At 46.5% G+C, this 26,249-nt stretch overlaps 1 protein-coding gene across 2 annotated transcripts in view; it reads right to left on the reverse strand.

Moving 5' to 3' along the window:
• LOC119455463 (cubilin) overlaps positions 1-26,249 on the reverse strand; it is a 233,580-nt gene that overhangs the window by 54,687 nt on the left and 152,644 nt on the right. Inside the window, exons 45-52 of one of the 2 annotated variants that reach the window (XM_037716872.2) lie at positions 24,282-24,500; positions 17,917-18,063; positions 16,077-16,243; positions 13,184-13,340; positions 12,297-12,491; positions 7,033-7,113; positions 4,987-5,109; positions 2,879-3,009 (exon numbers count right to left, since the gene is read on the reverse strand). In XM_037716872.2, the coding sequence (XP_037572800.1) occupies positions 2,879-3,009; positions 4,987-5,109; positions 7,033-7,113; positions 12,297-12,491; positions 13,184-13,340; positions 16,077-16,243; positions 17,917-18,063; positions 24,282-24,500 (1,220 nt within the window). The remainder of the gene's footprint in view (positions 1-2,878; positions 3,010-4,986; positions 5,110-7,032; positions 7,114-12,296; positions 12,492-13,183; positions 13,341-16,076; positions 16,244-17,916; positions 18,064-24,281; positions 24,501-26,249) is intronic. The other variant, XM_037716873.2, reaches the window with a different exon arrangement.

A 26,249-nucleotide genomic window follows, 5' to 3' on the forward strand; every position in this document is an offset into this window, starting at 1 on the left:
TGTGCATGTCGGCAAACTTGTGCTCAACCACCTTTACCGACTATGGAGCTTCTGCAGTAATTTTTTCTTGTGGAGGGGAACAATAGGATAGCTTACTTTGCAGTTCCCCTAGGAGATATGCGTATATGTGCCACATAAAGCCATGATTTAAAGTAGCTCTTTCTATAAACGACTACACAGGAAGGATAACTGAGTAATAGAAATCCAACTGCAAAGCAAAAACCATAAGGCTAAGTAACCAGTAAACAAACACGAAGCAGACTTGTGCGACCTCGCAAAAAAAAAAAAAAAGACGAAAAAATTCTAGCGAAGCTGTCTTGTCCGATCAATTACATTTGCAATTTTCGAATATCCGTAATTAAACCAGGCACTAAAAATTTTGTTCGTACATGAGTCACAAACATGCGCCTAATTTCCTGTAAATCTAAAGTCGCTGTCTTATTCCGTCCGATAGGGACACACGAAAAACATGCTTCCGCTTTGAAGCGGCGCAGTAATATACTACAAAAGCCGTATATAGCCCAGTCACTTTTATCTTTGCACATATACCAGTCACAATGTGTCCGCTAGCTCCTCCGAATAAAGACTGCATAGGTGCTTTATTAAGTTCTTAGAGGAAACCTCGAGAACTTGTGCATTTCGTATAGCATCTGAAAAGTAGAAAAAGAAGTGAGTGTTGATAACTATCTTGAAAGCCAGTAATCAAACCAAGTTTGTAAACTTATGCTAAACACCACATCTAATATGTCCTCCCGACCGTAATATTACTAAATTTGAACTGCTAAGGCCCTGGGGAGAATCACTCATAATGGTTGCTTAATGTTTGGAGCACATGCATAGGTCTCTTTCTTCAAAACTCTGTGTTTGACTGACATTCCTTATACATTGCCTGTCATTCAGCCTAAATACTCTCCCTTTTTCTCCGAAATGTAGACTGTACCGCATTCATTTCTTCCAAGACACCAGGCAAACATCTTAAGTAGTTTATAAAACATGCTTCCAACACTCTAGAACTGTCCATGCATTTTTCTACAGAAGCTGTAATTGACCTCGCAGTTTAAGCTTTACTCATATCACCCACAGCACGCCGCCATCCTCCGGCAAATTGATTCTCGGTGCTACGTTCACAGAATACTGGGAAAACAAAGTATGCGGTTTGCATAACGCCTCTAAACAGGCAGAAAACGGCAACTGAGTAATTATTTGCAAAGCCCATAATTAACCCTTAGATTTTACATTTTTCGCAGCACACCACGCGTACCCTCCCCACATACTCTCCTATGATAAAGTCGCTGCCACCTTTGGTTCTCTCAAGCCACTGGGAGAACTTTCTTCGCGTTTTATGTAACGCATGCAAACGGACAAAAGACAGGTGTATATGAAGCCGCCACGGTGGCTTAGCGGCTATATGGTGTTGTGTTGTTAAGCAGGAGGTCGCTCGATCAAATCCCGGCCGCGGCGGCCGCATTTCGATGGGGGCCAAATGCAAGAACGCCGGCGTCCGGTGCATTGGGGGCACGCTAAAGAACCCCTGATAGTCAAAATTATACCGGAGTCCCCAAACTACCGCGTGCCTCATAATGAAATCGTGGTTTGGGCACGTAATACCCCAGAATTCATTCAGGTCTAAAAGAATTTTCATTTAGATTTAATTTAACGCGCACGCTTCCATACTTGCTTGAACAGCATGCCTAATGCTCCTCTCCCCCCTCCCGTTGACTCCCTCTAAACTAGATTCTAAATCTGTCAGGACACCGCGAAAACACTCAAATAACGTTTTCGAGTGCTTCTCCAATCGCGAGTACAGCGTCGATGTTACAAGCTCACATAAACAGAAGCCAAATTGCCCTCGACACGATTCGGAGAGTCGAGATGCCGCACTGCCGAACCACCCGAGCGATTTGCTGTTTTGTAATGGCTAAGTGTAAGCACGGGAAAGAACGAGACGGCTTGAAGAACGCGCGTATACAGCACAGTAAATGAAACGTTGCTTATGCATTATAAGACGGCTCCTAAGTTGTGCAGGGTCATGACTCATGTACTGATAGCGGGGAGAGTTAGTATTAATGCATATCAACTGCGCGACAAAACGGGAACAAAGAAGACGCTGCGCTAGTGTCGACTGTTCCTTCTTTGTCCCGTTTTGTCACATACAATATACGTTTTGTCACACACAATATGAGTCATGACTCATCTGGCACTCGAATGGTTGACTCCAATTAGTGATCGTTCAATATGGTGCTTAAAAAGGAACCATAATGACTGAACATGACACAGTGACAAGGGCAAACAAGAGTAAAACACAAACGAGTCACATATAAACAAACCAAGAGAGACACTTTCACATACCTACATCGCTCAAGTGTAACATCATGAGCCTCATATATGTAGCTTCCTTTTTTTTTACACAAAAGGCGGCTTCACTCACAACGAACCGCATAATTGCTGCAAGAGATCATTTCATGCTTCACATTATTTTTTCCCTGCTACTTACATGACTGGAAGAGCAAGTGACATAAAAAAAAAAACAGCAGTGTTAGTTTCTCGGCTTACAGGAAAAAAGGAATTCGTAAATGTGACGACAAGCAGCTCGCATATCGACAGCGAGTTTTAGGTATGCGCATTGAAAGCAAAGGGCACACAGACCGCCAGGTGTACAAAAGAACGCAAGAAGCTATACACCTAAATGCAAAAGGAGCACAAAAAAAAAAAAAAAAAAAAAACGAAAGCACGGCGCGGCGCTTTAGGTGATCGAAGGCGTATGGGTGCATTCTTTCTGAAACTTCCTTCCTGTTCTGAAGAGGTCGCCGCAGACAAGCGGCCATCTACAAAGCCCTGAAATTTTCCTTAATAAAGTTGTTTCTTCCTCCTCTCGTACCTTGACCTGCGTGCCCCAGACGTCTGGCTCGATGATCCAGACGCAGTCGGTGTTCGGCGGGTAGTTGTCGGGAAACCTCGGAGTGGCGATGAACTCCGTGTTGTCGCGAATGCTCATCCGTCCACCGCAGTCTGACAAAAATAAGAGGAAACTGACGCTCACTTCATAATCGGTCTCACATTTCGCAGTAAAGCTACTCGCCAAAGAAATAGCTTCAAGGCCATCTGCTGTGAATTTTCTTACTTTGTCTGTAAAGCTGACTATACAAGTAACGCCCGATAGCTGTAGCAGTACGGGGGCGCAACAGCCACCCTACTCGGCCATCTTTTCGGCGCGGTTGTTGCCACGCCATGTTCGACAACCGCCACGTTTCTTATAAAGTGGATACGGAATTTTGTATGGCACACGCTAGGTCAGAGGTTCAGGTTGTATTGAAAGCTCGTTACAAATTTTCAGAGAGCAAAGCTCATTATGATGAAAATGTGGCACACAAGTCAGGGTGGAAAATCAAGTCAAGTATCTTACAAACAGCGTGAACTTCTTCTTTCAATTGGAAGCAATGCTTGAGTCTAATTCCCAAATATATTCTATAAAGTATCGACAAGGTCACGTTTTTGACAACTTAGGGATACGCTGATATAAGCGCAGTCAAGAAAGAAATGACAGACTTTAATTTTTAGTGCATAACAATTCCTAATTACAAATCGAATGCCTTAGATTTAAGAGTAATGTGGAATTCAATAAATCAATCAAATAATCTATTCCAGTTTATGCAAAACTGAGGGTGGTGACAGAACTGCCGCATCGCCGAGCCAGAAAGTCAACAGTAGCAGAGACCACGTATAAGATATATGTGCAATATATGCTAACAAATACACAAAGTAAGTCCAATAGCAATGAAAAAAGGCATACTTATGTACTAACTACTCTGTCCAGGTAGGAAAAGAACGTTAAAATAAAATTCTCGGTAGGTAGTGAGACCTGCTCATACTCAATGTTCGGAGACAGGTAAATTAATGAATTAGGGCAGTATAAATTTTAACATTTCAAAACCATAGTTAGTATTGTACTGGCGCAACAGCAAAGCGTCTGTAACACTGGTCAAATAAGCTGTTCTGTGTTCACGCGTTAAAAACTCGGCAAGAAATAATCTTGCCTGGCAGGCAATTGTTTTTTTTTTTATAGAAACGCCATAGTCTTCGACTGAGAAGTTCAGTTATGGGCAATACAATTAACCTCGCACTGCGCCTAGCAAGACGTGAAGTCAATGACCTCTAAAAATTGCTGCATATATGGAATACACGCTTTCTTATCGAGAGTCCTATAGAATATGTGACTATGAAAAAGTGGCATATGGGTTAGTTTTAACGAGGCAGGATACCGGTATGTGCAGTGCCAACGTCCACCCTTCTGTCATTTCTTATACCCTTCGTGATTTGAGCTGATGCTAAAGAGTTTGACATGCTAGAAAAAAAAAAACATACACAAAACCAGACTTCGCATAAAACTGTGGCTGAAAAGACTTGATATGCTGATATGCTTGCTATGTTTCAGTATTTTATTCTCTTCAAGGTAGGTATGCTTACGCATGGTGGACGATGTGGCTTGAGCACATTTATACAGTGATTCTTACTAATAGTGATGTCTAATTGCATGCCGAATGTTTCCACATTTCTGTGCTACTATCACATTAGCCGTTTTTTAATCTCTCCGCATGCCAGCTGAAAGAACTTTGGTATTTCTTAAAAAGTAGTGTACGATATTTCGCTACTCATTCGAAATATTTTGTATAAAAACACATTGGGCGCAAAGTCTAGTTTGAGCCTGTTCTTAGTGTCAAGGTCAAGTAGCAGTTTTTAAAAGTCTATTGTGAGTCACAAAAGTTGTGTCATTGCCTAAGACATAGGAGCTCAGGTGCGACGTGTTATATTATGCTTTGTAACTAGAAAATAATTAAATATTCTGAAAAAAAATTACGTTACGCCCTAGGCCAACGCCAATGGTGGCACGAAATCTGATAGATAAATACCTACCGCGAAGTTCAAGATTGAGGGAAAGAACTGACAGCGATAAACATTGTCTGTATATTGAAGTTGGCATAGTCTTACCGTTCACCCGATACGAGGCTGAGAAGCCCCCTGATGTTCGGTTGTGCGCCTTCGAATAGTGGATGGAGATTGGCTCGCTCTGTGGCACGAGCACTTCCCTGTCCCCTTGCTTGCACAGGCGACCTGCAGCAGAGTTCAACGCGCAGAAGGACAATTTGAGCCTCTTTCCCGCGTTTAGCAAACATGGGATACGTGGGAAAGGATAACTTGGCAATCTTCGGAAACGTAATATTAGCACGTCCCCGGAGGATTAATTCACCATTCACTTACTGCCTTTAAGGCCCAAGACCTTGGACAGGATAGTTGGGGCAGGATAGATACACCGTCGTGCGTTACCTCTGGCTGAATATTTTGACATTCTAAGATACATGTTCAATAGCTTCAGCGCCATTTGCACGCGCTACGCTTAAAAACGAAAGTGTCGAACATGTGGCGGTGATTAAGAAGGGACCGTCGACGTACATGGTGGTTGACATAAATCGATGATTAAATGTTGATTATGCGGCCGCAATACCATGCGCGCATCAGACGGGCCTCGCAAGCTTGGGCCGATTTCTTGGCGTGGCTCGCGCGAGCATTGGTGAGATGAGCTTTACGCGCGTCGGCAATCTCACTTGCCTGTCGCACGCGCACCGCCTCGACGCCGCTTGCGTTTCCTCTCTGTTCAGCGTCGTCTGCTGCCTTGCGACGCGGCGGCACGCTGCGGTTACGAACCCCTGACACAGCAGTATGAGCTACGCACCGTGCTAGGGCAGTATCAAGGCCAACGCGCTCAAGGACCACAGCACGCATGCGCACTCAGACGTGCACACACGCCCAAGGCTTTTGCTGACGCACTCGCGCAGCCCAGCTCACCTCAATCCCGAACCCGCGCACCTCGCTCCCTACGGCAGGGGCACGGCAGTAAAGTTATGTGGCACTTGGCGACGAGACGGCGAAAGGCGACAGCGTCAAAGGCACTCACACTCCACCACAATTAAGGCTAATTATTCACGTGTTTTTATTATATCCTCATTATACACTTCGTTGCTGACTATTGCTACGTGTTCTCGGCACGGAGAGGCATAATTTCGTACTGTTCTTATGTTCATGCGAAATCAACAAGTTACCTAACCGCCCGTTTTTTTCTTTGAGAGGTGACAAGATACCCAGATCCCATGTGCGCTAAACCAGTGTGAAGCGAGCTAGGACCACCTTGTCTTGCAAAGTAGGAATGTGAGCTAGAATTAGCCAGCAAAATGAGCTTGAGTGCAATGCCGGCTGTCGCCGTAGCCACCGCAGCCGTTGCGCCCCAGATGTGGCGCTCATGTGTGGCTCGCACGTTGAGCGTTCGAAGTTGTGTGACCAGTTGCGATTGCGATATCGAGCACGCGATGGCCACGTTGAGCCGAAAAGGCTGGTACCTTGATGCAAGCGTTCCTCCCAAGTGCACAGTGTTGGACATTACAATATCTACTGGGTTTCGAAAACGCGGCACACTGAAGCGGTAAAGGGAGCGACAGCACAGAACGTTCGCTTTGGGCCAAGCATGAGCGCTCCCAAGCTACCGGCGCATATCTGGCCAGTGTTTTGACCACGTGCACTCGCGATCATCGAGTGAACTCTGTTAACAGAGACGCGCATGACCGTGTGATTCATCTTAGTAACAGCGCAAAATGCGGACAAGGTCGTAAACAGAACGAAGACGAGCTTTGACTTGCAGTTTCAAGTCAGTGTTCATCGTCGCCTTGTTTACGCACTTGGCCACCTTTGCGTTTTTCACATACTTGAAAGGAGCAATGGCAACTTGGGATTGGCTGTACTACATGACTCAACAGACTGTAACAGAGCTCTCAGTGTACGAAGGGTATCCTGCCAAGGAAACTGGGACCGAATTCATTTTTGCTCGGAAGTGCATTGTGCATTGTCCGGCCACGTTCGCTAATCACATGTTTATCACCACAATTCGCTAGAATCGGCTGTTACGAACAGTTCTAATGTAAGACCATTTTGTGAATACTGACCCTGACCCTGTACGGCTGTCGCGGAACCGTGTTGGACACTCACCGCTTAGCTCACGTAGTGCCTTATATCTGCTGATTAGTCTCCGAGCCAGTGGTACCGATAGGATGTGCTCTAATTCTGGAACTGTCAACGGAAAAGAGCCACAATCAATGTACCCGAATCACTGGCCGTATTCTGAGATAGTGGCCGCGAGTAGATTCAAATTACTGTGACAAGCGAAAAAAAACCCCAAAGCATGCCGATTTTGCGAGTAATGACGGAATGATTAAGATCTTAGCACATCCTGATCCCGCTACCCTTTTTTTCTCGGTCAAAGGGTCATCGCATCCTTTCCATAGTGATAATCTTGCCAGTATCGATATCTTCCAGCGCTTCTCTGACACCTTTGGTTACGCCTTGAACAAAACTTCTTGAAGTGCTCGAAAATAAATCACAGAAATGAGCTGGAGTACTTAGAACTTCTCTATAACTGCAAAGAAAGAAAGGACGGAAGGAAGGAAGGCAGGAAGAAGGAAGAAATACATTTATTGGATGCTGCAAGTTGCCTCACAAAGTGAGCTGCTCCCACGTGGGAACCAGCAGGCAGAGCCTTTTGGCCGCGTCGTGTGCTTGCAGGACGGTCTACAGTTGCTCGGTCAGGTCCGGGCTGCGAATCGCTGCCTTTATACTGTCCCGATCCTAAGTGAAATTTTCGTTGGTTCGGTTGCACGACCAGAGCATGTGTTCTAAGTCAAGTGGTGCATTGCAGTCTGCACATTGTGTGTTAGGATAGTTATCTGCCATGTAGAAATGTAGTCTTCTTGGTGTGGGTTAAGTGTTTGTTTGTAGCTCATAGTCTTAAAGTAAGTGCCTGTGGCCTTTTTAATATGGGGTGGGGTGCTAAATTCTCTTCGGCTGAGATAGAAGTGTTTTGTGAGTTCGTTGTATGTAGAGGGGGCATCCCTGTTCTCTTGGAGATGGTTTGGACCCTCGAGGGTGGTGTCGCGGAGGGTCAGTTCTAGCGCGCTTTTATGAGCCATCTCGTTGAGATTCGGCGGGGGGGGGGGGCTTCTCTATATTGCCTAGGTGTGCTGGGAACCAGCATAACGAGTGGTAATAGATCTTGCTATTTTGATGATGTGAAATGCCTGTTGTGATAGTGTACCTTTCTGAAAAGCTTGGACTGCACTTCGTGAACCGCTATAAATATATGATCTACTTCTATCGGTTAGTGCTAGAGCGATCGCTACTTGCTCCGCGACCTCTGGTTTGTCAGTGTTGACCGTGGCTGAGTTTATGGTTTTGCCTTTGTTGTCTACCAGCGCAACAGTGAAAGCTTTTCTGTCCACATGTCGGGCGGCGTCTACGAAGCAAACTCTGCTTTTCTTTGCAAATGGTGCGGAGTAGGCAGGCTCCTCTGGCTAGTCTTCTCTCTACATTGTGCTCACGGTTCATGTTGGGGGGTAAATGGTCTGACTTCATATCGTTTGCGAATTTCAAGTGGTACGTCTGCATATAGGGAGTTGATCATTGCTGCTTCAAAGTCTAGTTCTTGGAGTAAGGCTCGACCCGACTTGGTGTTTGATAGTATTGCGATTTGAGTTCTTTCTTGTGCTTCTGCAGTCTCCTTGAGGGTATTACGTACGCCATGTTGCATTAGGCGCTCCGTGCCTGTACAGTAAGGGATACCTAGCGCTGAGCTGGACATTTCTTTCTCCGAGGCTTTCCATTTGTGCATTGGCGCTACGTATGTGTAGTGGCATAAAGCGAAGGCGTCTATTAACCTGAACAGGTTGTCTTCTTTGAGACCCTGTTGTCTGTTGGCCACTGTTTTGATCAGTCTCATAGCGTTGTCTGTCTTGTTGATTAGCCAGCTCATCGCCTTAGTGTTGGCTCCGTTTGCTTCAATTACCATGCCAAGAACTCTGATTCGACTATCGGAATTGTGCTGCCATTTCTAGGGTGAATATTGATGTTACGGTCCTTAGCGTAGAACCATCCCTTTGGCTTGGGTCCGGGCCTAGTTGGAGTAGTTCTGATTTTGCTGGGGAGCATCTCAGGCCTGTTGGTTCCAGATATTCTTCAATTGCATAGATGGCATCCTGTAAAATCGTTTCAATAAAGCCGTCGCTACCACCGGTGCACCATATTGTGACATCATGTGCGTACATTGTGTACTTGATGCCTTCCATAGTGCTGAGTTGTCTGCCTAGTCCTACAAGGCCTAGGTTGAATAGGGCAGGTGAAATAAGTGTAAAGAAAATCTCTGTAATAATATAGGCGTTCCTACAAAAACAAGCAAACTTAATAAGCACCCGAAAGTAGGTTATTCGGCACAACCGCGCAATTAACTCTGAAAACACAGATTTCTGGGCTTCAGCGACAGCGAACAGGAGGAAAAGGGACAAGCTTGAACGACTAGAATCTGCAGCGTGACAAGGCAAAGACAGACAAACAAGACAAAACAGACGAAATTTTTGTGACTGTCGTCGCCATAGCATGCACCTCGTCGCGCTGCCCATTTAAATCACAAATTCGAACTTCGAAGTCCTGCAACAAGCGTTAGCGAACGAATTTGTGGGCAGGGCGCGCGTAAGACAGAAAGAGTGAAAGAGAGAGAAAACTTAATAAGCAACGAGGTTAGCTAGACTTTGGAGGTGGCTACCATACTTACGGTGTTCTCAAACCGCAGTGTGTCTATACTCAGGCCCTCAAATATGTTGCCTTCGAGCAAGACAGAAAGCACGAAGTCGCTTGCAGATAAGGGGCTTGAGGAGTTCACTTGCAACACATTCAATTCGACAATTTTTTTTGCCATCATATATATACATGATAGCCAAGGAGCCCTTGATAAGAGTTATACTTTGATAGCTTGACACAGCCGTGGACTCGTGGACCACATCGGTAGCATTGCAGCCGCACTGCGATCAGACGGCATATATAAAGCAAATTTACATTTACATAGTGTTTAACACCAGTAATATTATAAAGTTAGACATATCATCATCATCATCATCATCAGCCTAGATTTATGTCCACTGCAGGACGAAGGCCTGTCGCTGCGATCTACAATTACCCCTGTCTTACGCTAGCTGATTCTAAATTTCCACCGCAAATTTCCTAACTTCATCACCTCACCTAGTTTTCTGCTGTCCTCAACTGCGCTTACCTTCTCTTGGCACCCATTCTGTAACTCTAATTGTCCACCGGTTATTTACCTTACGCATAACATGGCCTGCCCAGCTCCATTTATTTATCTTAATGTCAACTAGAATATCGGCTATCCCCGTTTCTCTCCTGTCCCTTAACGTTAGGCCTCTAGAGTCCATAAAGGAGTACGTTTATCTAGGTCAGTTACTCACAGGAGACCCTGGTCATGAGTTAGACATATACCATAAGCAAAATACAATGTCAGTGAAATGTTCTGTGGACAAAGAAAGCATTTAACTTGAAATGAGAATACCCATAAGCAACACTAAATAATGTAAGAACAGTATAACATGAATATGCCAGTTTAGCACTTTGGCAAAAGGACAATTTCATAAACATTCAGCTAACAGCGTTAGCCATCTAGGAAAATAAGGTATCCAAACATTCAACAGTGATGTTATTCTCTCATGGATAGATCAGAAACCACGGCAAATTGTTTTTGAGCAACTGCCCACCATATTGATTATTATGTTGGAAAATACCATTTATCCGTTTGGTCGGGTTCCATGGGCCTGTTCAGGTGTAAAACTAAAAGCCATATGATCCGATGACTACTCGCAGCGACGACCACGTCTAGTAAGTTTACTTTCAAAAGGACTCAATAGAGTTTTCTCGGTCAGAGGAACACACACCTTTCCGTCGCGTCCTGCAACCGATTGGTCAGCGTTAGCGTTTGTGAGTGCGCAGTTACGAAAATTACTTAGGAGAAGACTGGAAGTGCGATCGTTTAGCTGCGATGGAAATGATAATTAGCACATGAATTTGCGCAATCTTTGTGCTTCTGGCTTCAAAAGTGTAATGGAGTTGTTACGCTTCATCTTTCTATTTTCCCTAACCAGCGTAGTTTTCTAAACACAGCGGAGCATTCGGTCTCCGCGTACACGCGTAATAATGGGAAGATTTTTGCATTTAAAACGCAATTTTTCGCTGAAAGTTATAAATTTGCAAAGTGACATACCTTTTTTTTTAAGCCAGAAGGAAGACGTTTATGCAAGTCCATGTATCGCCCATCATTCCCATACTCGTTGAACCCTCAAAACTGCAGCTCCTATTGAAACTATAGTACCACAGCTTCCTCCAGTCGTCTTTGTAAGAAACACCACCCATCGAAACGGTCGATCCGGCTGATAGCGTCCTTGAATTGGGTTTCTCGAACTCTTGGGATTTGTTTCAACATTCTTGGATGCCTTTGGATGTTTGATTCGTGCGATCAGCCATCCAGTGGCAAAGTATTTCTTGACTTCTATGCCAACTGCAAGTTTTCATCTGCTTTCATCTGCTCAATGACAGCAGACCGCGCGAAAAACAAAACATAAATGAAAACGATGATTGAGGAAAACACACCAAAATTGAAGAGGAGAAAAAGGAATCGGAGGGCGCTTAAGCTTCGCCTTTAAGAGTGGAACGCGATAGCGTTATCGGTACCCGTTCGATCCCCGTTATTGGGCCCCTTGTAAGCTGGCGTTTCCACTGCAACACTGAACGTGGGAAAGCCAGCTTACAAAGACCAAGCTTACACCTATCCCCTTAAAGTGGGCTTCACTTTTAAACAGAAATGCATTGCTGGGAAGACGTTTTTCCAGGGGCAATATAAGTCGTGTTATATTACAATGTGAAGGCCCTATAGCACCTTTTTATTATTTTATTATTTGTTTGCTATTGTCCCGACGCGCGCGCGTGTCCAAAACGCATTAGGCAGGTGAAGTCCCAATTTGACCTGCCTAGGATGCGAGCGCCATCTGGATATCATTTTCGCAAGTAAACTACCCGAGCGCGCAGCTGTAGGTCTGGTAGAAATGCTGGAAAAGGGGTTTGTGCTTGAGTTTCCTCGTGACAGAATGATATTTTCTCGTACATTCAAATTACAGTACGACGCCAGGTTGTGGTTAAGTCGTACTTTACTGTTTTTCTGACGGATTTCATTGTGAGAAATTCAATTTTCGTTCACCAAAACCTTGCACCTTGTGGAGGGCCTGCGCGGTTGGGGTGGTTAGGGATGATGTTCTCCGCGACGGACGCCGACATGGCACGCCAATGCCGACACCGACGCCGACGCCGGATTTTCTGCGAGACGGGGCCCTTAACGCTATCGCGTTAAAAGAGAGAAGACCGCTTACGGGACACGTGCAGAAACTCGGCCCTGCAGTTTGCGTTCTCAGTCGTGGTGAAGTTGATGCTGTCCATAGTTACGGCCAGAGTCTGGTTGGGAGTCAGCGCCAGCGACCACTCGCATCCGTAGTGGCTGCCCGTCGTCAGCGCCTCGGCGGGTGCTTCGAGCGTTCCACTCTTCTCGGTCAGCTCCTGAAAGCAAGCTGCGGCACGCCCAGAATAAACCCACGTTAGAAATGATGACAGACCATGTCCAATAACAGCGCTCGTGTCATTCGAGTCTTCCTCCCTATGCTGTGAGGACGAATTTTTCTGTCGTAGCAGAAAGAATTGCTTCGTTGTAACGACATAATTTCAAGCGCACAACCCAGAGTGTTGTCACCATGCCAAACAGGCCTTATTGTGACGACTGTGCGTGAGGATGTATTGCAGGCATTTTTTTTTTGCAAAAAAAAAAAGGTCAGATGTGACGGCAGCAATGATACCGAACACACGAGAAGAATTTTTGTTGTTCCCACAGGGCTGACGAAACAAAAAAATTCTGGCCACATTCGATCATGGTCTGTCGACCTAACACTACCAAGGACCTCCACACAGCTTGCAATGTATCACTGGCTGATGAAGCGATAACCATATTCTGAAAATGGTGAAGGAAATTGACAAATGAAGCACTATGTTTTTTACAATTATGTGCATGTCTGTTGGCGCACTGCTCCGGAAAGCCTTTGGTGCCGCAGAAGGATCAAGGGAACAAGGATGTCAGGTAATATCTTGAGACTTTGGTAGGTCGCAGTGTTGTAAGAATCGGCTCGCTTATGTAAAAGAAAAAGAAATGATAAAGCTTATGGAAGTGAGATTCAGTGAGTGATGGAAGAGAGATAGGTGAAATGCTTACGAAGTTCCTTCACTGTGCTGTAGGTGACGCGAATTCCCTGTCCACCAGCGAGCCGTTGGAAAGTGTACGACAGGACGATGCGGCTCTGGAAGGACTCGTAGGTGAACGGCAGCGCGTGACCACACTCCACTGTGCGTCGGTAGAAGCGCTCCATTATCTGCGTCACGCAAACACCTTCTAAGCACGTCACGCTGACGCGCCAAGTTAGCGACTGCTCACAGGTTGTAAATCAAAGCGACACAAGGGATGACACTAAGGTTTCTACTCACGTACTCATACGTGGTATTAATCTGACCACGACACGTAAAATTGATTTCCAGTTCGGGACCAGTAATTAGACCGATCCTGGCCTGGTGCGATAACCAAACTCACTTTTGCTAAAATCAGAGGCACCTTTTAAAATTTGACAGAAACTGAGCCATTCATGTTTTGTAAGGAGAACGGTGGAATGGATGAAACGGTCGGAGGAGTGGAGCAGTTGAAATATTTCTAACGTCATTTTTGCTACGCAGTGGATGAAAGCAGTCACAAATAGGGACATCGTGCAGGAAGCTTTCGTTATAGTTTATTGCCGCTTTGGCATTGGGAATTACGAGATCACAAGAAATTGCCTTTTCGAGTGCGAGAAATAACTGCTTACTGGTTTTGTTTTACAGTCTTAAGCAAAAAAAAAAAAATGTCGCAGGCGAAGCATCAATTGCGATAGCAAATTAGTAGAGAGCTATTCGGAGTAGGGATAGTAGTTTTATGGGCTGCATAAACTTGGACACATTTGGACTAATTGAATTAACAAGCGTGGTGTCAGCGCGCACAAGCAAACAAGAATAGATCACACCAAATGACCGCAAACAACGACTGTCAAAACGCTTGCATCAAGCGAAGCTGCCGCAGAGGGCGAATTGTACGCGCGGTCAATCGCTTCAACGGAAACTGAGCGGCGAATGCACAGCGCATACAAAGGTCAGAGCCGTGTGGAGATAAGAGACGGTGCGGGCGACCGCCAGTGTCGGGCAAAGTGCAGAGGAGTTGTCCAGAGAAGTTGTTGGCAGAGGAGAAGCTGCCCCCCCCCCCCCCCCCCTTCCATCCCTTCAGCGCTGCTTTCCCGCTTTTTTTGCTTTCGCGTGGGAGATTGGTGGCCAGTTCCCCTTGCGCCCGGTTGCAAGATAAGCATTTGGTGAAGCAGCACAGCGTCGCCCCGCCTCCCTCCCTCCCTCCCATACCCCCACGGCCTTTCGCGCGACGGTCGCGTTTGCTTTCTTTGCTTTCTGCCGTGCGTTCGCTCTCCGTGATAGCGCGCGTCCCCCGCGCGCTTTCACTCGCGCATACGGTGCGCGGCGACGGTTTTATCGCCCTTGGAAACTATACGGAACCTCATGGCGACCGCGACGGCGACGCCGACGGCAGAAATCCGGTTGAAGTGTCCATATGATTGCTATCGCAATAAAATGCAGGGCATATGTGTGGATGAAAATTTTATCGATTACAAGCATTTTTGGACTGTATTCGGCCAATGTGATTTTGTCCCTGCCAACGACTGTTGCATGGGAAAATTATTTTGCCCTGTTCTGCGCCCTTGGGAAGAATGGGACAATGCAATGAACGGACCGGAATGCTGTACCCCTTCGCCCTAACTCCGTTTCACGCGTTTTTCGGTATTTTAATCGTAAATTTACTCTCTGTAGCAGGCTGTGTATGCATAGATGTATATGCCATCCAGCTAAATTCTTTTCAGAACACAATGACGACATGCAAGCACGTGTACAGCGGTATCAACAAACTGCCCGGAAATCACAGCAATGAAAGGCGGGGGAAGGGTACGAAACGTAATGTTCAAGAAACAGCTAGCACATCGAGTGAAGAGTTCATTTCATTGACGTCAGAAGAAAGCGATCAAGAGAGTAATTTAGCACCCCCTTACAACAAGCCGTAGAGTCTGCCACCAATCCAGTACCAAGTTATGCAAAAAAAAAATCCCTTATCTTCTTTAAGAGCAAGAGCAATGATGACATAAATATAGTTGTCGAGTTACTCAAAGCAAGAGGAGAAACATGGATTTCCTTTTTTTCCTGACAGCCATGAAGCGTATGCTGTGTGAAGTAAAGATGTTTTGAAGCTGCCACAGTCATGTGTGCCTCCTACTCCTCCATCATGATGTCCTGATGTCCCATCTCCTCCGAATACAAAGGGTAAAGTAAGATAGGCATTGTTGTTAGCGTTTTATTTTCTTGAAATCTTCTCGAACGTCCAAGAAGATAGAGATTTCCCTTCATTGTAGCTAAATGCCTATGGTACATTAGTTGCAGTTAAGCCTCCTGTGTATGTGACAAGTAAATTCAGCAAAAAGTTCATACGTTACAACTCTCCCCTACATTGCAACTCTCGTCTACTACTTTTAAAATATCTGTAGGCTTCCGTGATTCCTCTGACTCAGGCTCTGGTAGCGGGCACTGCCCCGTTTTCAAAAAAACAATTTCTTTGCAGTGCGCTACAGTGTTGCGTGTTGTGGCCGTCAAAATATTCTGCGTGACATCAAATTGCCAAGCCCGATTTCTGCCTGATATTTGAGAATTATTTGTGGCGGTCACTGCGACCGTATCTCTCATAGAAAAAAGCAAACCTCTAGGGTCTTACAGCCTTACAGTGGAAACCCACAAGCGATCTAGTACTTTACAACTCTTCCTGGTGAAGGTGTATCTGGGTGCTCACAGATAAGGTTATCTACCTCAGGCAATTCATGACGGGTACACTGTTCGCATTCTAAAGAGTAATGAAGCGGTGAGCTTAAAAAAAAGATGAAAGAATATTGTGCAATAACATTTTGCGATGGTTATAATGACTCCAAATAAGGATCAAGTGACGTGAGCCAAATAAAGACCACATTCTCGCATCTAACCTGAAGCACGGCCGTGCAGTCGTTAATGTTTCCGTCGATGGTGAGCGACACCCGGTTTCCTTCGGGCGCCGCGATCGTCCAATAGCAGTGGCGGCGCTCTTCCAGGGGTCTCGGGAATCCCGGACTCGTAAATGTGCCCTCTGGCGCCGTGAGCTCCCCGCCGCAGTCTGGTAATAGAAGCCATGCGGCGGCAAGCACGTTTGTATTAGCACGATTCTGTACATCTGACCACATATGGACATCTTATATCCCCCTTCCCCAGATGTCCATACGTGCTCGTTGGCCCATAAAGCGGTGAAGGCACTTTTGTGCTTCTTGAGGACGACGGGCTTGTGTCAACGTCTGTGACTATTAGTGCAATAACACACGCGTCAGCGAACTCACCGCTAATTTCCCTTCTTTCCTTACCTCCTCTCTCTCCCTGTCATCTTTGCGTTCCCTTTTCCCATTCCCCCGGTGTAGGGTAGCCAACCGGACGTTATTATGGTTAACCTCCCGGCGTTTTGCCTTTCTCTTTTCCTCCCTCCTCCTCCTCCCTGCCCCAGTGCAGGATAGCAAATTGGATATCCATCTTCCGATTAACCTCCCTGCCTTGCGCATCGAATTTATCTCACTCTCTCTTTCAGATCTCTTTGTGACAACTTTTACCATCTCGCACACCTCTGGATTGTCACGTGGTAATGATAGCGCTGGTAGCTAGGCGAATGACGAACTTAGAGGGAAGCTGTTCAGTGGGCGAACTTGTGTCCGCAATACACATTAGTCAGAATTGATCGATAGTGGCGATACTGCCAACGCAGTCAGCGAATGTCGGATCCAGTGACCCCGCTTGAGTCCGTCGGGTGTTTGCACAAACGTCTTCGTAAATTCTAGCACCGTCGAAGGTGCTTCTGTTACTTCGAGAATGCACTACAGAATCCGTGGTGCGCGTAGCAATCTGATTCGAAGGCGTACTTCTCTAAGTAAAGCGCTGGCAACGTAACACAGGTGACATGATGTAATATCGCAGTGAAAAAAAAAAGAGCATGGATTTGATCTCAAACTGAAATGACACAGTGACAACAACGATACCTCGGAGGTAACTACCAGTGGTAAGAGCGAAAGCAATGCATACGTCGCAATATCGCGGAATGCCTAGACACCTCATGTACTTTCTTGTTTTCTGCGTCTACTACGCTCGCTTTACTCAAAGTGCGAATATGCCTACTATTTATATAATTGTTATTTTATCTCAGAAGGGCGTGCTGTACGACTCGAGCCTGAAATCGCGGGGCGTTTTCAGCCCCTGGATAAGCACAGTCTGCTTTTTGGGCGCAACGAAGGCGCTTCTTATTTTCTTAGAATTCGCAGATTTAAGAAAGCTTTGAATTGAATTCTGGGGTTTTACGTGCCAAAACTACGATTTGATTGTGAGGCACGCCGTAGTGGGGGCTCCGGATTAATTTTGACCACCAGGGGATCCTTAACGCGCCCCAATGCATGGGACACGGGCGTTCTTGCATTTCGCCCCCATCGAATTGCGCCCGCCGCGGCCGGGATTTCATTCCACGATCTCGTGCTCAGCAGAGCATCACCATAGTAGCTAAGCCGCCACGGCGGGTATTAAGGCTTCGTGAACAGCTTTATTGCGTGTATGCCTATCTGTTCGCATATAGGCTGGTTGTGCGCTTTTATGGTTCCGCACATGACATTTCTCATTCAGCACCTTGAGCTGCATGCCAGGCCGTCAGCCAGGCTAACAGTTCCAGCTTCTCATAATGTCAAGCATCTCTTGTCTGTCTTCTGAGTGCATGCAGTGCACTAGATGTGTTAGGGGCGAGAAGGAATACTGCGCACTCACGGCTGAACTCGGAGTGCCAGCGCAGAGTTAGGGCACGCGGGTTGTGGCGTGTGCCAGACCCGAGCTTGACCCGCAGGAACATGGAGTTCTCTGACGACTGAACGTCCAGCGACGAGTTCGCTCCGCAAATCTGAGCCAGCAGTGGACCTGCGAATAGAGTGAGCACCATGGTTGACGCACGAAGTATTTATCAACGATGTCTTTTACGATAATCACATTATTGACCTCCTGTGCTGGTAATGTAGCTGGGAAGGTAAGGCGCTGATAACAGTCCGAAAAGTGTTAGATCACGTTTGATCTCGTAGCTCTCCGCTGGTTTATGCCTCCGCTGCATTGAATGAGTTCAATCATTCAGTGTGCGCCAGAATTTTGGCAAGGCTGTTTCATATTATTTAGCGCGAATGAACTTCCTACGTCTCATTGTATATCGCTATACAAATTTACTTTGTCGAATGAAGTCCTTCATTATTTGTCAAGAGTAATCTTGTGTGTTATCGAAAAGAACAACGCCAACTGCACACCGTAGCTTGCTAAGAGGATCATATTGACACTAAGACTTAAAACTGCTCAGTAAAAGAACTTGAACGTGCATGTATGCCGTGAATTGCATTGGAAAAAGCGTGTCTGCTAGGCCTGACACCCTCCTAAATTGTATTTCTTTTTCAGATTTTGCTTGTGAGTATAAATAAATCAATAATCTCTCTAACCTTCTTAAACATTTCTTACATATTTCTTACATATTTCTGAGGCCAGCCTAAGTTATTCTAAAATATAATACAATAACAGAAAATCAATTACGGCATAAGTCTCTTCCACTCCGCCTTTTGGCATCTCAGGGCTTGCTAACGCAGCTATTAAAGGGATACGGACACAAAAGTTGGCGGGTGGTTTTTTGCGTCGGAATAAAAGTTGAACTGTCGAAAATGGCGAATACAACAAGCTGCTTTGAAAAAAATAACGCGAAAAAAAATTTTTTTTTGCGATTTTCTGCTGCGCCTTGCCTCCAAGCGGCCGCCGGCAGAAGCTGAAATTTCACGTCATAACACCCACGCGCGGCCACATCCGTCGCAGTCTTTCGGGGTGTCAGTCCCTTGCAGCGTTTATTCCCGTCGGCGATCTTCGCACGTGGTCCGTCTGAAACATTATCCCCGTCGGCGCTCCACGCAGGCGGTGCGGTGCGTCTTACATGCGCCTTCCTGCGTTCGTCGCGCCGGAAGGAAATTCCCAGACATTGCTGCACCCAAGGCTGTTATAACAGCATCGTTGGCCGTGACACGTGGTCGCACACGTTTCCTAGAGACGAGAAGGTGCGTAAACTTTGAATACGTGCCGGTCAGCCATGACGCCCAGCCTGGAGACCTCTAAAAATGACTTCATTTGCGCGGACCACTTCGTCGACGATGATTATGTGCCCAGCCTGGTTGGGCTGAAAAGTCTCGGCAACGCCTAAAGCCTGACGCTGTGCCCTCGGCCTTCTCACGGAAACGCAAGGCAGAAAGGATCAGCAGCGCTTTTGAAAACAGGAGGCGAAAAGAGGTCGGTACTGTTTTCGCTCACTTGCAGCCTTTTTGTGCATTTGCTCACGCCGACGGTATAAGCTACTTTTCAGTCATCCACGCAGTGTTGAAGTACCCCGCATCTGTCTCGCCTGCGTGAGCTCTTGAAAAAGCAAATGTAGAGTGGAAATGACAAATAATTCTTGCACAAGTGTCTGGTGCAGAGCGAAATCTTCGCGCTACGGTTCGCGAAAACCTGACCGGCACGTCCACGGCCGCCTGCTCTTCTTCGTAGCTTGACGTGGAAGGCTCGTAACCGTAAGCGGTTACATTTCTTGCCAAGTTGGAGTGGTCCTCGTCTTCAGACGTGTACTCATCGCTGGTAGAGGCACCAGAACTCGAATCCATGCTCGCGATGGCGGCGTCGGCGCGCTTCGAATGACCGCGGCCGGCCCGCTGGCTATCCGACGAGGGTGCCGTGACGTCACGCCTTCCAACTAGCGCGGGTCGGGCGGCGTGGCGCGAGCTCACGAAAACGTCAAAAATAATGCCATCGGCTGAAAAATGAGCTAAGTGAGTACTTCTCTTCGATGTAATCGCACACTCAGGATTTAGTTTCAGCATTTGCGTAAAATTTTCAGGTTTTGCGTCCGTATCACTTTAAGGCTGGGCGAGTCCCGCGTAGGCACGACGCTTCTCCGGCGGCTAAGAGCAAGAACTCGCTCCCATCCCCATGCGGCGCTGAACTCCTTGCGATTTTTAGGATTAGAATGGCCTAAAGGGAGTCACCTCGATCCGCCATGGTCTTTTTGGACCTTACCTGCAGCCTCAGTGTACCCCACCTACCGATGAAACAGCATTTCAACTGCCGTAACAAAGTTTCTCGTGCTGGGCCACTTTAGCACAGCGTTACAAAGCCGTACAAGTGTACACAGACGGGTCGGCGTGTGCACAGAAAGGTAGCTGTGCAGCGGCATTCTGCATACCTTCCTTTGATGTGTGATGGTCTCGCCGCCTGGATCACGTGGTTTCCTCTACAACAGTAGAAAGCGCCGCAATTACTGCGGCTTTGCGGAAACTACGGGCCTTTTCTACACGAGATATCGCGGGGCTGACTCAAAGTCAGCGTTACAGAGATTACATCGTAGCCTACCTCAAAAGAAATTTACAAGGCAATCTGAGGCACTGATGAACGACCTAACGAGCAAAGAATTTAACGTAAGATTTCAGTGAATACCATCCCACGTAGGAATTGATGGAAATGAAAAAGCAGATGCCCTTGCACACCTAGCGCTGACATGTGTCCCAAAAATGAAAGCTCCAAAAACTTTTCAGAACCCCAAAGATGCATGTCAGGGAGATCATGCTTTCTTTAGAGTGTGGTGCCTGGCGGAGGATACGAAGAGCTTGAGGAGAAATATGGCCTTTGCTGAAGTTAGTGACGGCTGAGCGAGAGTCACACACGATGGTGTGACAGGTGGGATCTAGAGTGGCCAGGGCGATGGCCACTTCTTCAGCCAACTGAACTCTTCAACCAACTAGGAGTTCACAACACCCTTGCCGTCCCCTCATGGGAGGCTTTGGCCCGGCCATCTTAAAGGGCTGGTTCCGCAATAAATGTTTATTCCTCCTCCTCCTCCTCCCCAAGGATGCAATCCGCTTTCACTTTAGGGCGATCCACAAGACTCCACACGAAGACTGTGTGACTCATGGGCTTACTCGCGAAGAAGCGACGCTGTTGTACGGCATCAGAACCGATTCCGCATACTTGGTTATTCAAGACTAGGCGTTGCGCTTCCCCGCTCTGTACCTTCTGTGGTGACAATGGTGACACGGAACATTTCATTTGGCTATGCCCGCAGTTTGACACAGAAAGAAAAGCGATGGCCGACAGCCTGCAAAAGAGCGCTCTTACGCACAGGACCTTTGAAGACGTCGTTTTCCCCGGAGGGGCCCGCGGCACTCAGGAAGAGAGCGCGACGTCTGCTGATAGCCTACCTGCGAGACACGGGGCTCATCGACACGTGGTGACACACCACTCATCTCAACTCAAAGGTGGATCAGGCGGAACGATTGCCAGCTATGTATGCCAGGCTAACTCCACCTGCGTCAACATCATCGCCACCCCCATCACAATGACTGTCGTGGGCAATGGGAACAGCGTTCGAGCAATGTAGCCACAGATGATAATCGAGAACTGACGTTGATTTAACACGTGTAGCGGCAATTCTGCGGCTTCCGTTGCTTAGGCTATGTGCGACATAATCTAATATCATCCCGCTTTGCTATGATACTAGCTTGCCAAGATTACCCATGAGAGATGTCGACTGATAAATGATCACGATGGTTTAATGACGACGGCGTGACGACAACGACACGAGGACAATCAGATGACGCCGATGGCGTGATGACGAAGTCAGAATGACGACACATGCAACGAACACAAAGGCATCACAACCTCGAACACATAGCTAGTGGCTCAAACTATTAGAGAATTATAGAGTATAGAGAATTAGAGTAGAAGGCGTGACGAGGACGTCGTGGCGACAGTCAGATCGCGAAGCTGAAATGACGACGACTGAACGACCGCGTCGGCATCTCGACCACGATCACATACCTAGCATGGCCGAAGCAGGTATAGGTAACTTGGGCCTCTGGGTGGCGTAAGAGGCTAGGTAGATATATAGATACGCTCAAAACGGCTGAAGTAGCCTAAAAATGGCTAATAACATGAAAAGCTGCAGTCACTCTTTTTTTTTAATACTGAGTGAAGTACTTGTATATGGGATTCTTTAGGTAAGAACATTCAGACCACGTTCCGTCCGGATTCCGACCCCACACGAAATATTCCTAATATTCCGGATAGACATCTAGAGAGAAGTGTATCAGTGTTATTTTCTTAGCGCACTCTTTAAGAGCGTCTGCTTTTCAACACTCGGATCATTTTATGTTAAAGTGTAAATTTGCACGTGGCTTACAAAGTTGACGCGTTCGCGGGGCATTGCTCGAGTTCCAATGCATACTCAGTTGCAGTGTCAATAAAAAAATCACTGCCTTCCGTCTCTACGTATTCTGACGTGTTCTTTCAAGTCACAGATCAGTGTAATAAAGAAAAACGCCGAGACAGGCGCACAGGACGTTGTCGTATTGTCAGTATTCAAGGGGCGCCTGTTAGACGGAGTCGGCTGCTCCTCTTATACATAGATCTACTCGAAAAGAAAAGAAGCTGCGCCAACGCTGCAGCAAGTGTTCCCTTTCGCCCACTCTGCTCCGTCGAGGCGCACGCGTGGCGTGACGTGGCAGCCAATGGGAATTTAGGTGCCGTTCCGCTGCTACTTGAACCACTTGACGCTTTCGCATGAAAAACAAATGATTCTTAGCAGCTTACTAAATTCAAATGTGCATGTTTATTGGGTTTATATGTGGTACCGAAATACCTGCCAGTGTGTTATCTAACACTGTATTCATTTGTGCTGCACCACTCGGCTGCCTCTTGCCAACGCGTGAAGGAACCGACAGCGAAGGAACCGAAACATCGCTCAGGAGGCACTGACAAAACAGCATTTGACAGCTTCCCGCATTACTACGCCTAGATCCCACAGGGCTGGATAATTTTCAATGATAGATTCAATAGAAATCAATTTGTTCTTTGTTTTTGCATAAAAAGACATAGACAAATGATGATAAGCCAAGCGAGCAACCAGATTACAGGAAGTACATCAAATGAAACATGCCCAGCTCCCTCTTGAAGCATATTCGTGAAGCACCGATGTGGACAAATAAAGTTGTTTACTACTACTACTACCGATGCAGATGCACTTTTAAAAGCCTCTTCTCGTGCCCCCTTCATTTTGCTTTCCTTCCAGTTACGCTAACTACCGTCTTACGCGTATATAGACAAATATACACTGAAGAGCAACAGTAAATGACTTCATATTGGTAAAGGATTCTTTTAAACTGTAGTTCCGTTCATTTCTTTGTGTGTGTTAGCGTGGCTTTTTTTCGGGGGGGGGGGGGGGAGGAGGGAGGGAGGGGAATATCAGTAATTATTGAGAAAATAAGTGCACCCCCTTTCAAGCATACTGAATTTCGCGCTTAAACCTCAGCGCCAATGCGTCAGTGTGCCGTTACAAATTCAAGTCATATGTTCTCTATTTGATTTGTTTTGGCGCAGTAAAATCTTTGGAACTTCCTGTGCTGCCACTGGTCTCTAGAATAGAGTGCGATCCTTCTATACTGAAACAGTTAACTAAAGTCTAGTAGACGCTCTCAGGGTGTACGCCATCACGCTGGGCCGGAGCATAAGCTTCCCGGCGCCGTTCCTTCCGTCCTTTAACTTTCGCATGGCTTCTGGCTTACCTAGCCTCCTATAACACTGAGAGCGGCCGCTTTACCATTGCTGAAGTGGTAATTTACCAATACGAATCGTACCATCACTTTGAATCGTAAAATTACTTTTCATAATGTTCCTATAATAAAAAAAGTCACAGTCAGTTTAGCATGTGGAAAAGAGGATGAAGGCGAAAGCCTGCGCGCTCACGAGACATTCATTGCATTACTTGACATTCTCATTCGAATGCGTTGCTACTTCCTATTACTTGTTTTCTCCCACCAAAGGTCGCGGGTTCGAGTGCCTTAATTAACTTTGCCTTAATTAACACCAAAGGTCCTGGGTTCGACTTCCACCAATGGTCTTGGGTGGTACCATCCATCTTGGTGCCACTGAATTTTGGGGCCATAACGCCGGATGGTCAAATTTTCGTCCCATATGAGCTGTGTAAGGCTTTCGCCTGAAAAAACACTGACCAGCAGCAACGACCGACACCGAAGTGCTGTTGTTGCGGTTAAAAAAAATGCTTCGTGACTCACCGGTGCGGTTGCCGTCCCGCACCTCGAGGAAGTCGGTGCCCGAACATCCTGGGCTGTCGGCGAGCGCGAGTCCCCTGGCGGTGAGCGTGACGACCGTCTGGTCCATGGATCGCAGCTGCCAGGCGCAGTCGAAGTAGGAGCCTTCGGCCAGTTTCTCGCGCAGTTCCTCCAAGTTTCGGCTGCGTTCGTTGAACGGCCACAAGGTGCCGCCGCACTCGGCTGCACCGGACACGCAAAAGTATACACGGACCGCTTATGCTCACGTTGCAATAGGGGTGGCATGCTTGCATAGCAAAAGATGTCTCCTACTGAAATAACTATAGAAGGAGCTCCGGAACTGCGATCATTCAAGTACCACGTGACTGAAGGGTAGCAGACAAATTTGGCTGATCTTCGTGCTTGTAGCTGCTGACATTATTACGGCTTTGCTGATTGCAATTTATCTGCTGACATTGGCGTAAATTTCCAAGCAGTTAATCTTTCCTAAACACACATCAGGACATAGAGCGCATGCGTGCCCATTCCGAATTGGTGAATTTGAAACGGAACATTTTCTTGAAAATGACGATATTCTAAGAATCATAAAGTCGTTCGAAGCCAGAAAGACGAAGCTTAGGCAAATCAATGTATTAACAAGCGGTCATTCTCACGTTGGCTGGAGCACAATGCTTGTAGATTCCGTAGAAACTAGGGCCAAATTTTTCTCGAGTTGTATTTGCAAGAAAGAAGCCTCTACGGGTGGCAGAAGATAATGTTCCTGAACATTATCGTCTGCCACCCGTAGAGGGGAAAGCAGCGTCGTTGTGCTGTCTTATGCTCAGAAGGTATTGCAATATTACACTGAAAGAAAGCTGGCACCACCGTATATGTGAGCTTTCCATCCCGCGCATTGCCACCAGGGCAATACCAGTGGTTCGGCTTGTCCTGAACGCGGTTTCGTGTAAAACATCGCCAGGCCTGCTCGAATAATGCTTGCTTATAAGAAAATAGCAATTCAATTCAGTTAACTTATTTTTCAAAGTGCTCATGGACAGCTAAAAGCCTTGGTAATGATGGACTAAATAATAAAACGAAACCCGAAATGTGAACGGTACAGCATAGCGAAATAAAAATGCATCAAGACCAAAAACAAAAATCAGCGAACGAGTACACAAGGGAGCTAAACATGTCGAGGTCATTACGTAAAGCATTTGTTGGCTTAAAACATGCGTTATAGCGTTAGAGGTATCAGATTATTTCACGTTTACTTCACTGGGATTGCGCAAGTTTAGACGTAGCATAGAGAAAGTAGCCCATAGTAACCGAGGACAGGTGAAGCGATGGTACAAAAGTAATCAATATATTTCTTGCTTCCTTTCCTCTCATTGATTTATGATCTCCTCATAGTATGTAGACAGAAATACTCAAGAAAGTGGACTGAAGTACCCTCGTCGTTGTAAGCTCAAATTGGCCTAGGCTTGCATGCGTCATGCGGATGTCGCGGTTGCGGCTCCCACCACTAGCAACAGGCTGCACTTCTATGTTTATTTGACCCTTTTCTTTATGAAGATTGCAAAGAACGTCGTAAATTTAATGCCCACTGATAAATATTAAAAATAATATGTACATATCAGAAATTAAGTTGTCACAAAAAAAAAAAAAACGGGAAGGAATGGTGGGATTTCTCTGTCGATAGAGACGTCATTAGACCCACAAATGCCTTCCCTGAACCATTTTTTATGGAAGTGGAGAAAGACATTTGAAGCGAAAATAGGCTATTTCAGAATCACTTTGCCGCATAAAGTACTTCAATGCGTTGAGCCGAAGCGGAGTTATCGGCAATCAAACACGGCCTCCGTTGTGCTCCCCTTCCTCTTCCAATGCCTTGCACTGCGAAGGCTACGGCGGAGACGTCACTGTGATGTCCGATACGTCACCGTGGCGCGCAGTTCAAATTTGCATGGCCACAATGTTGGTAGACGATAAAGA

The sequence above is a fragment of the Dermacentor silvarum genome, chromosome 6, assembly GCF_013339745.2.
Source record: "Dermacentor silvarum isolate Dsil-2018 chromosome 6, BIME_Dsil_1.4, whole genome shotgun sequence".
In the NCBI taxonomy this organism is placed as follows: domain Eukaryota; kingdom Metazoa; phylum Arthropoda; class Arachnida; order Ixodida; family Ixodidae; genus Dermacentor; species Dermacentor silvarum.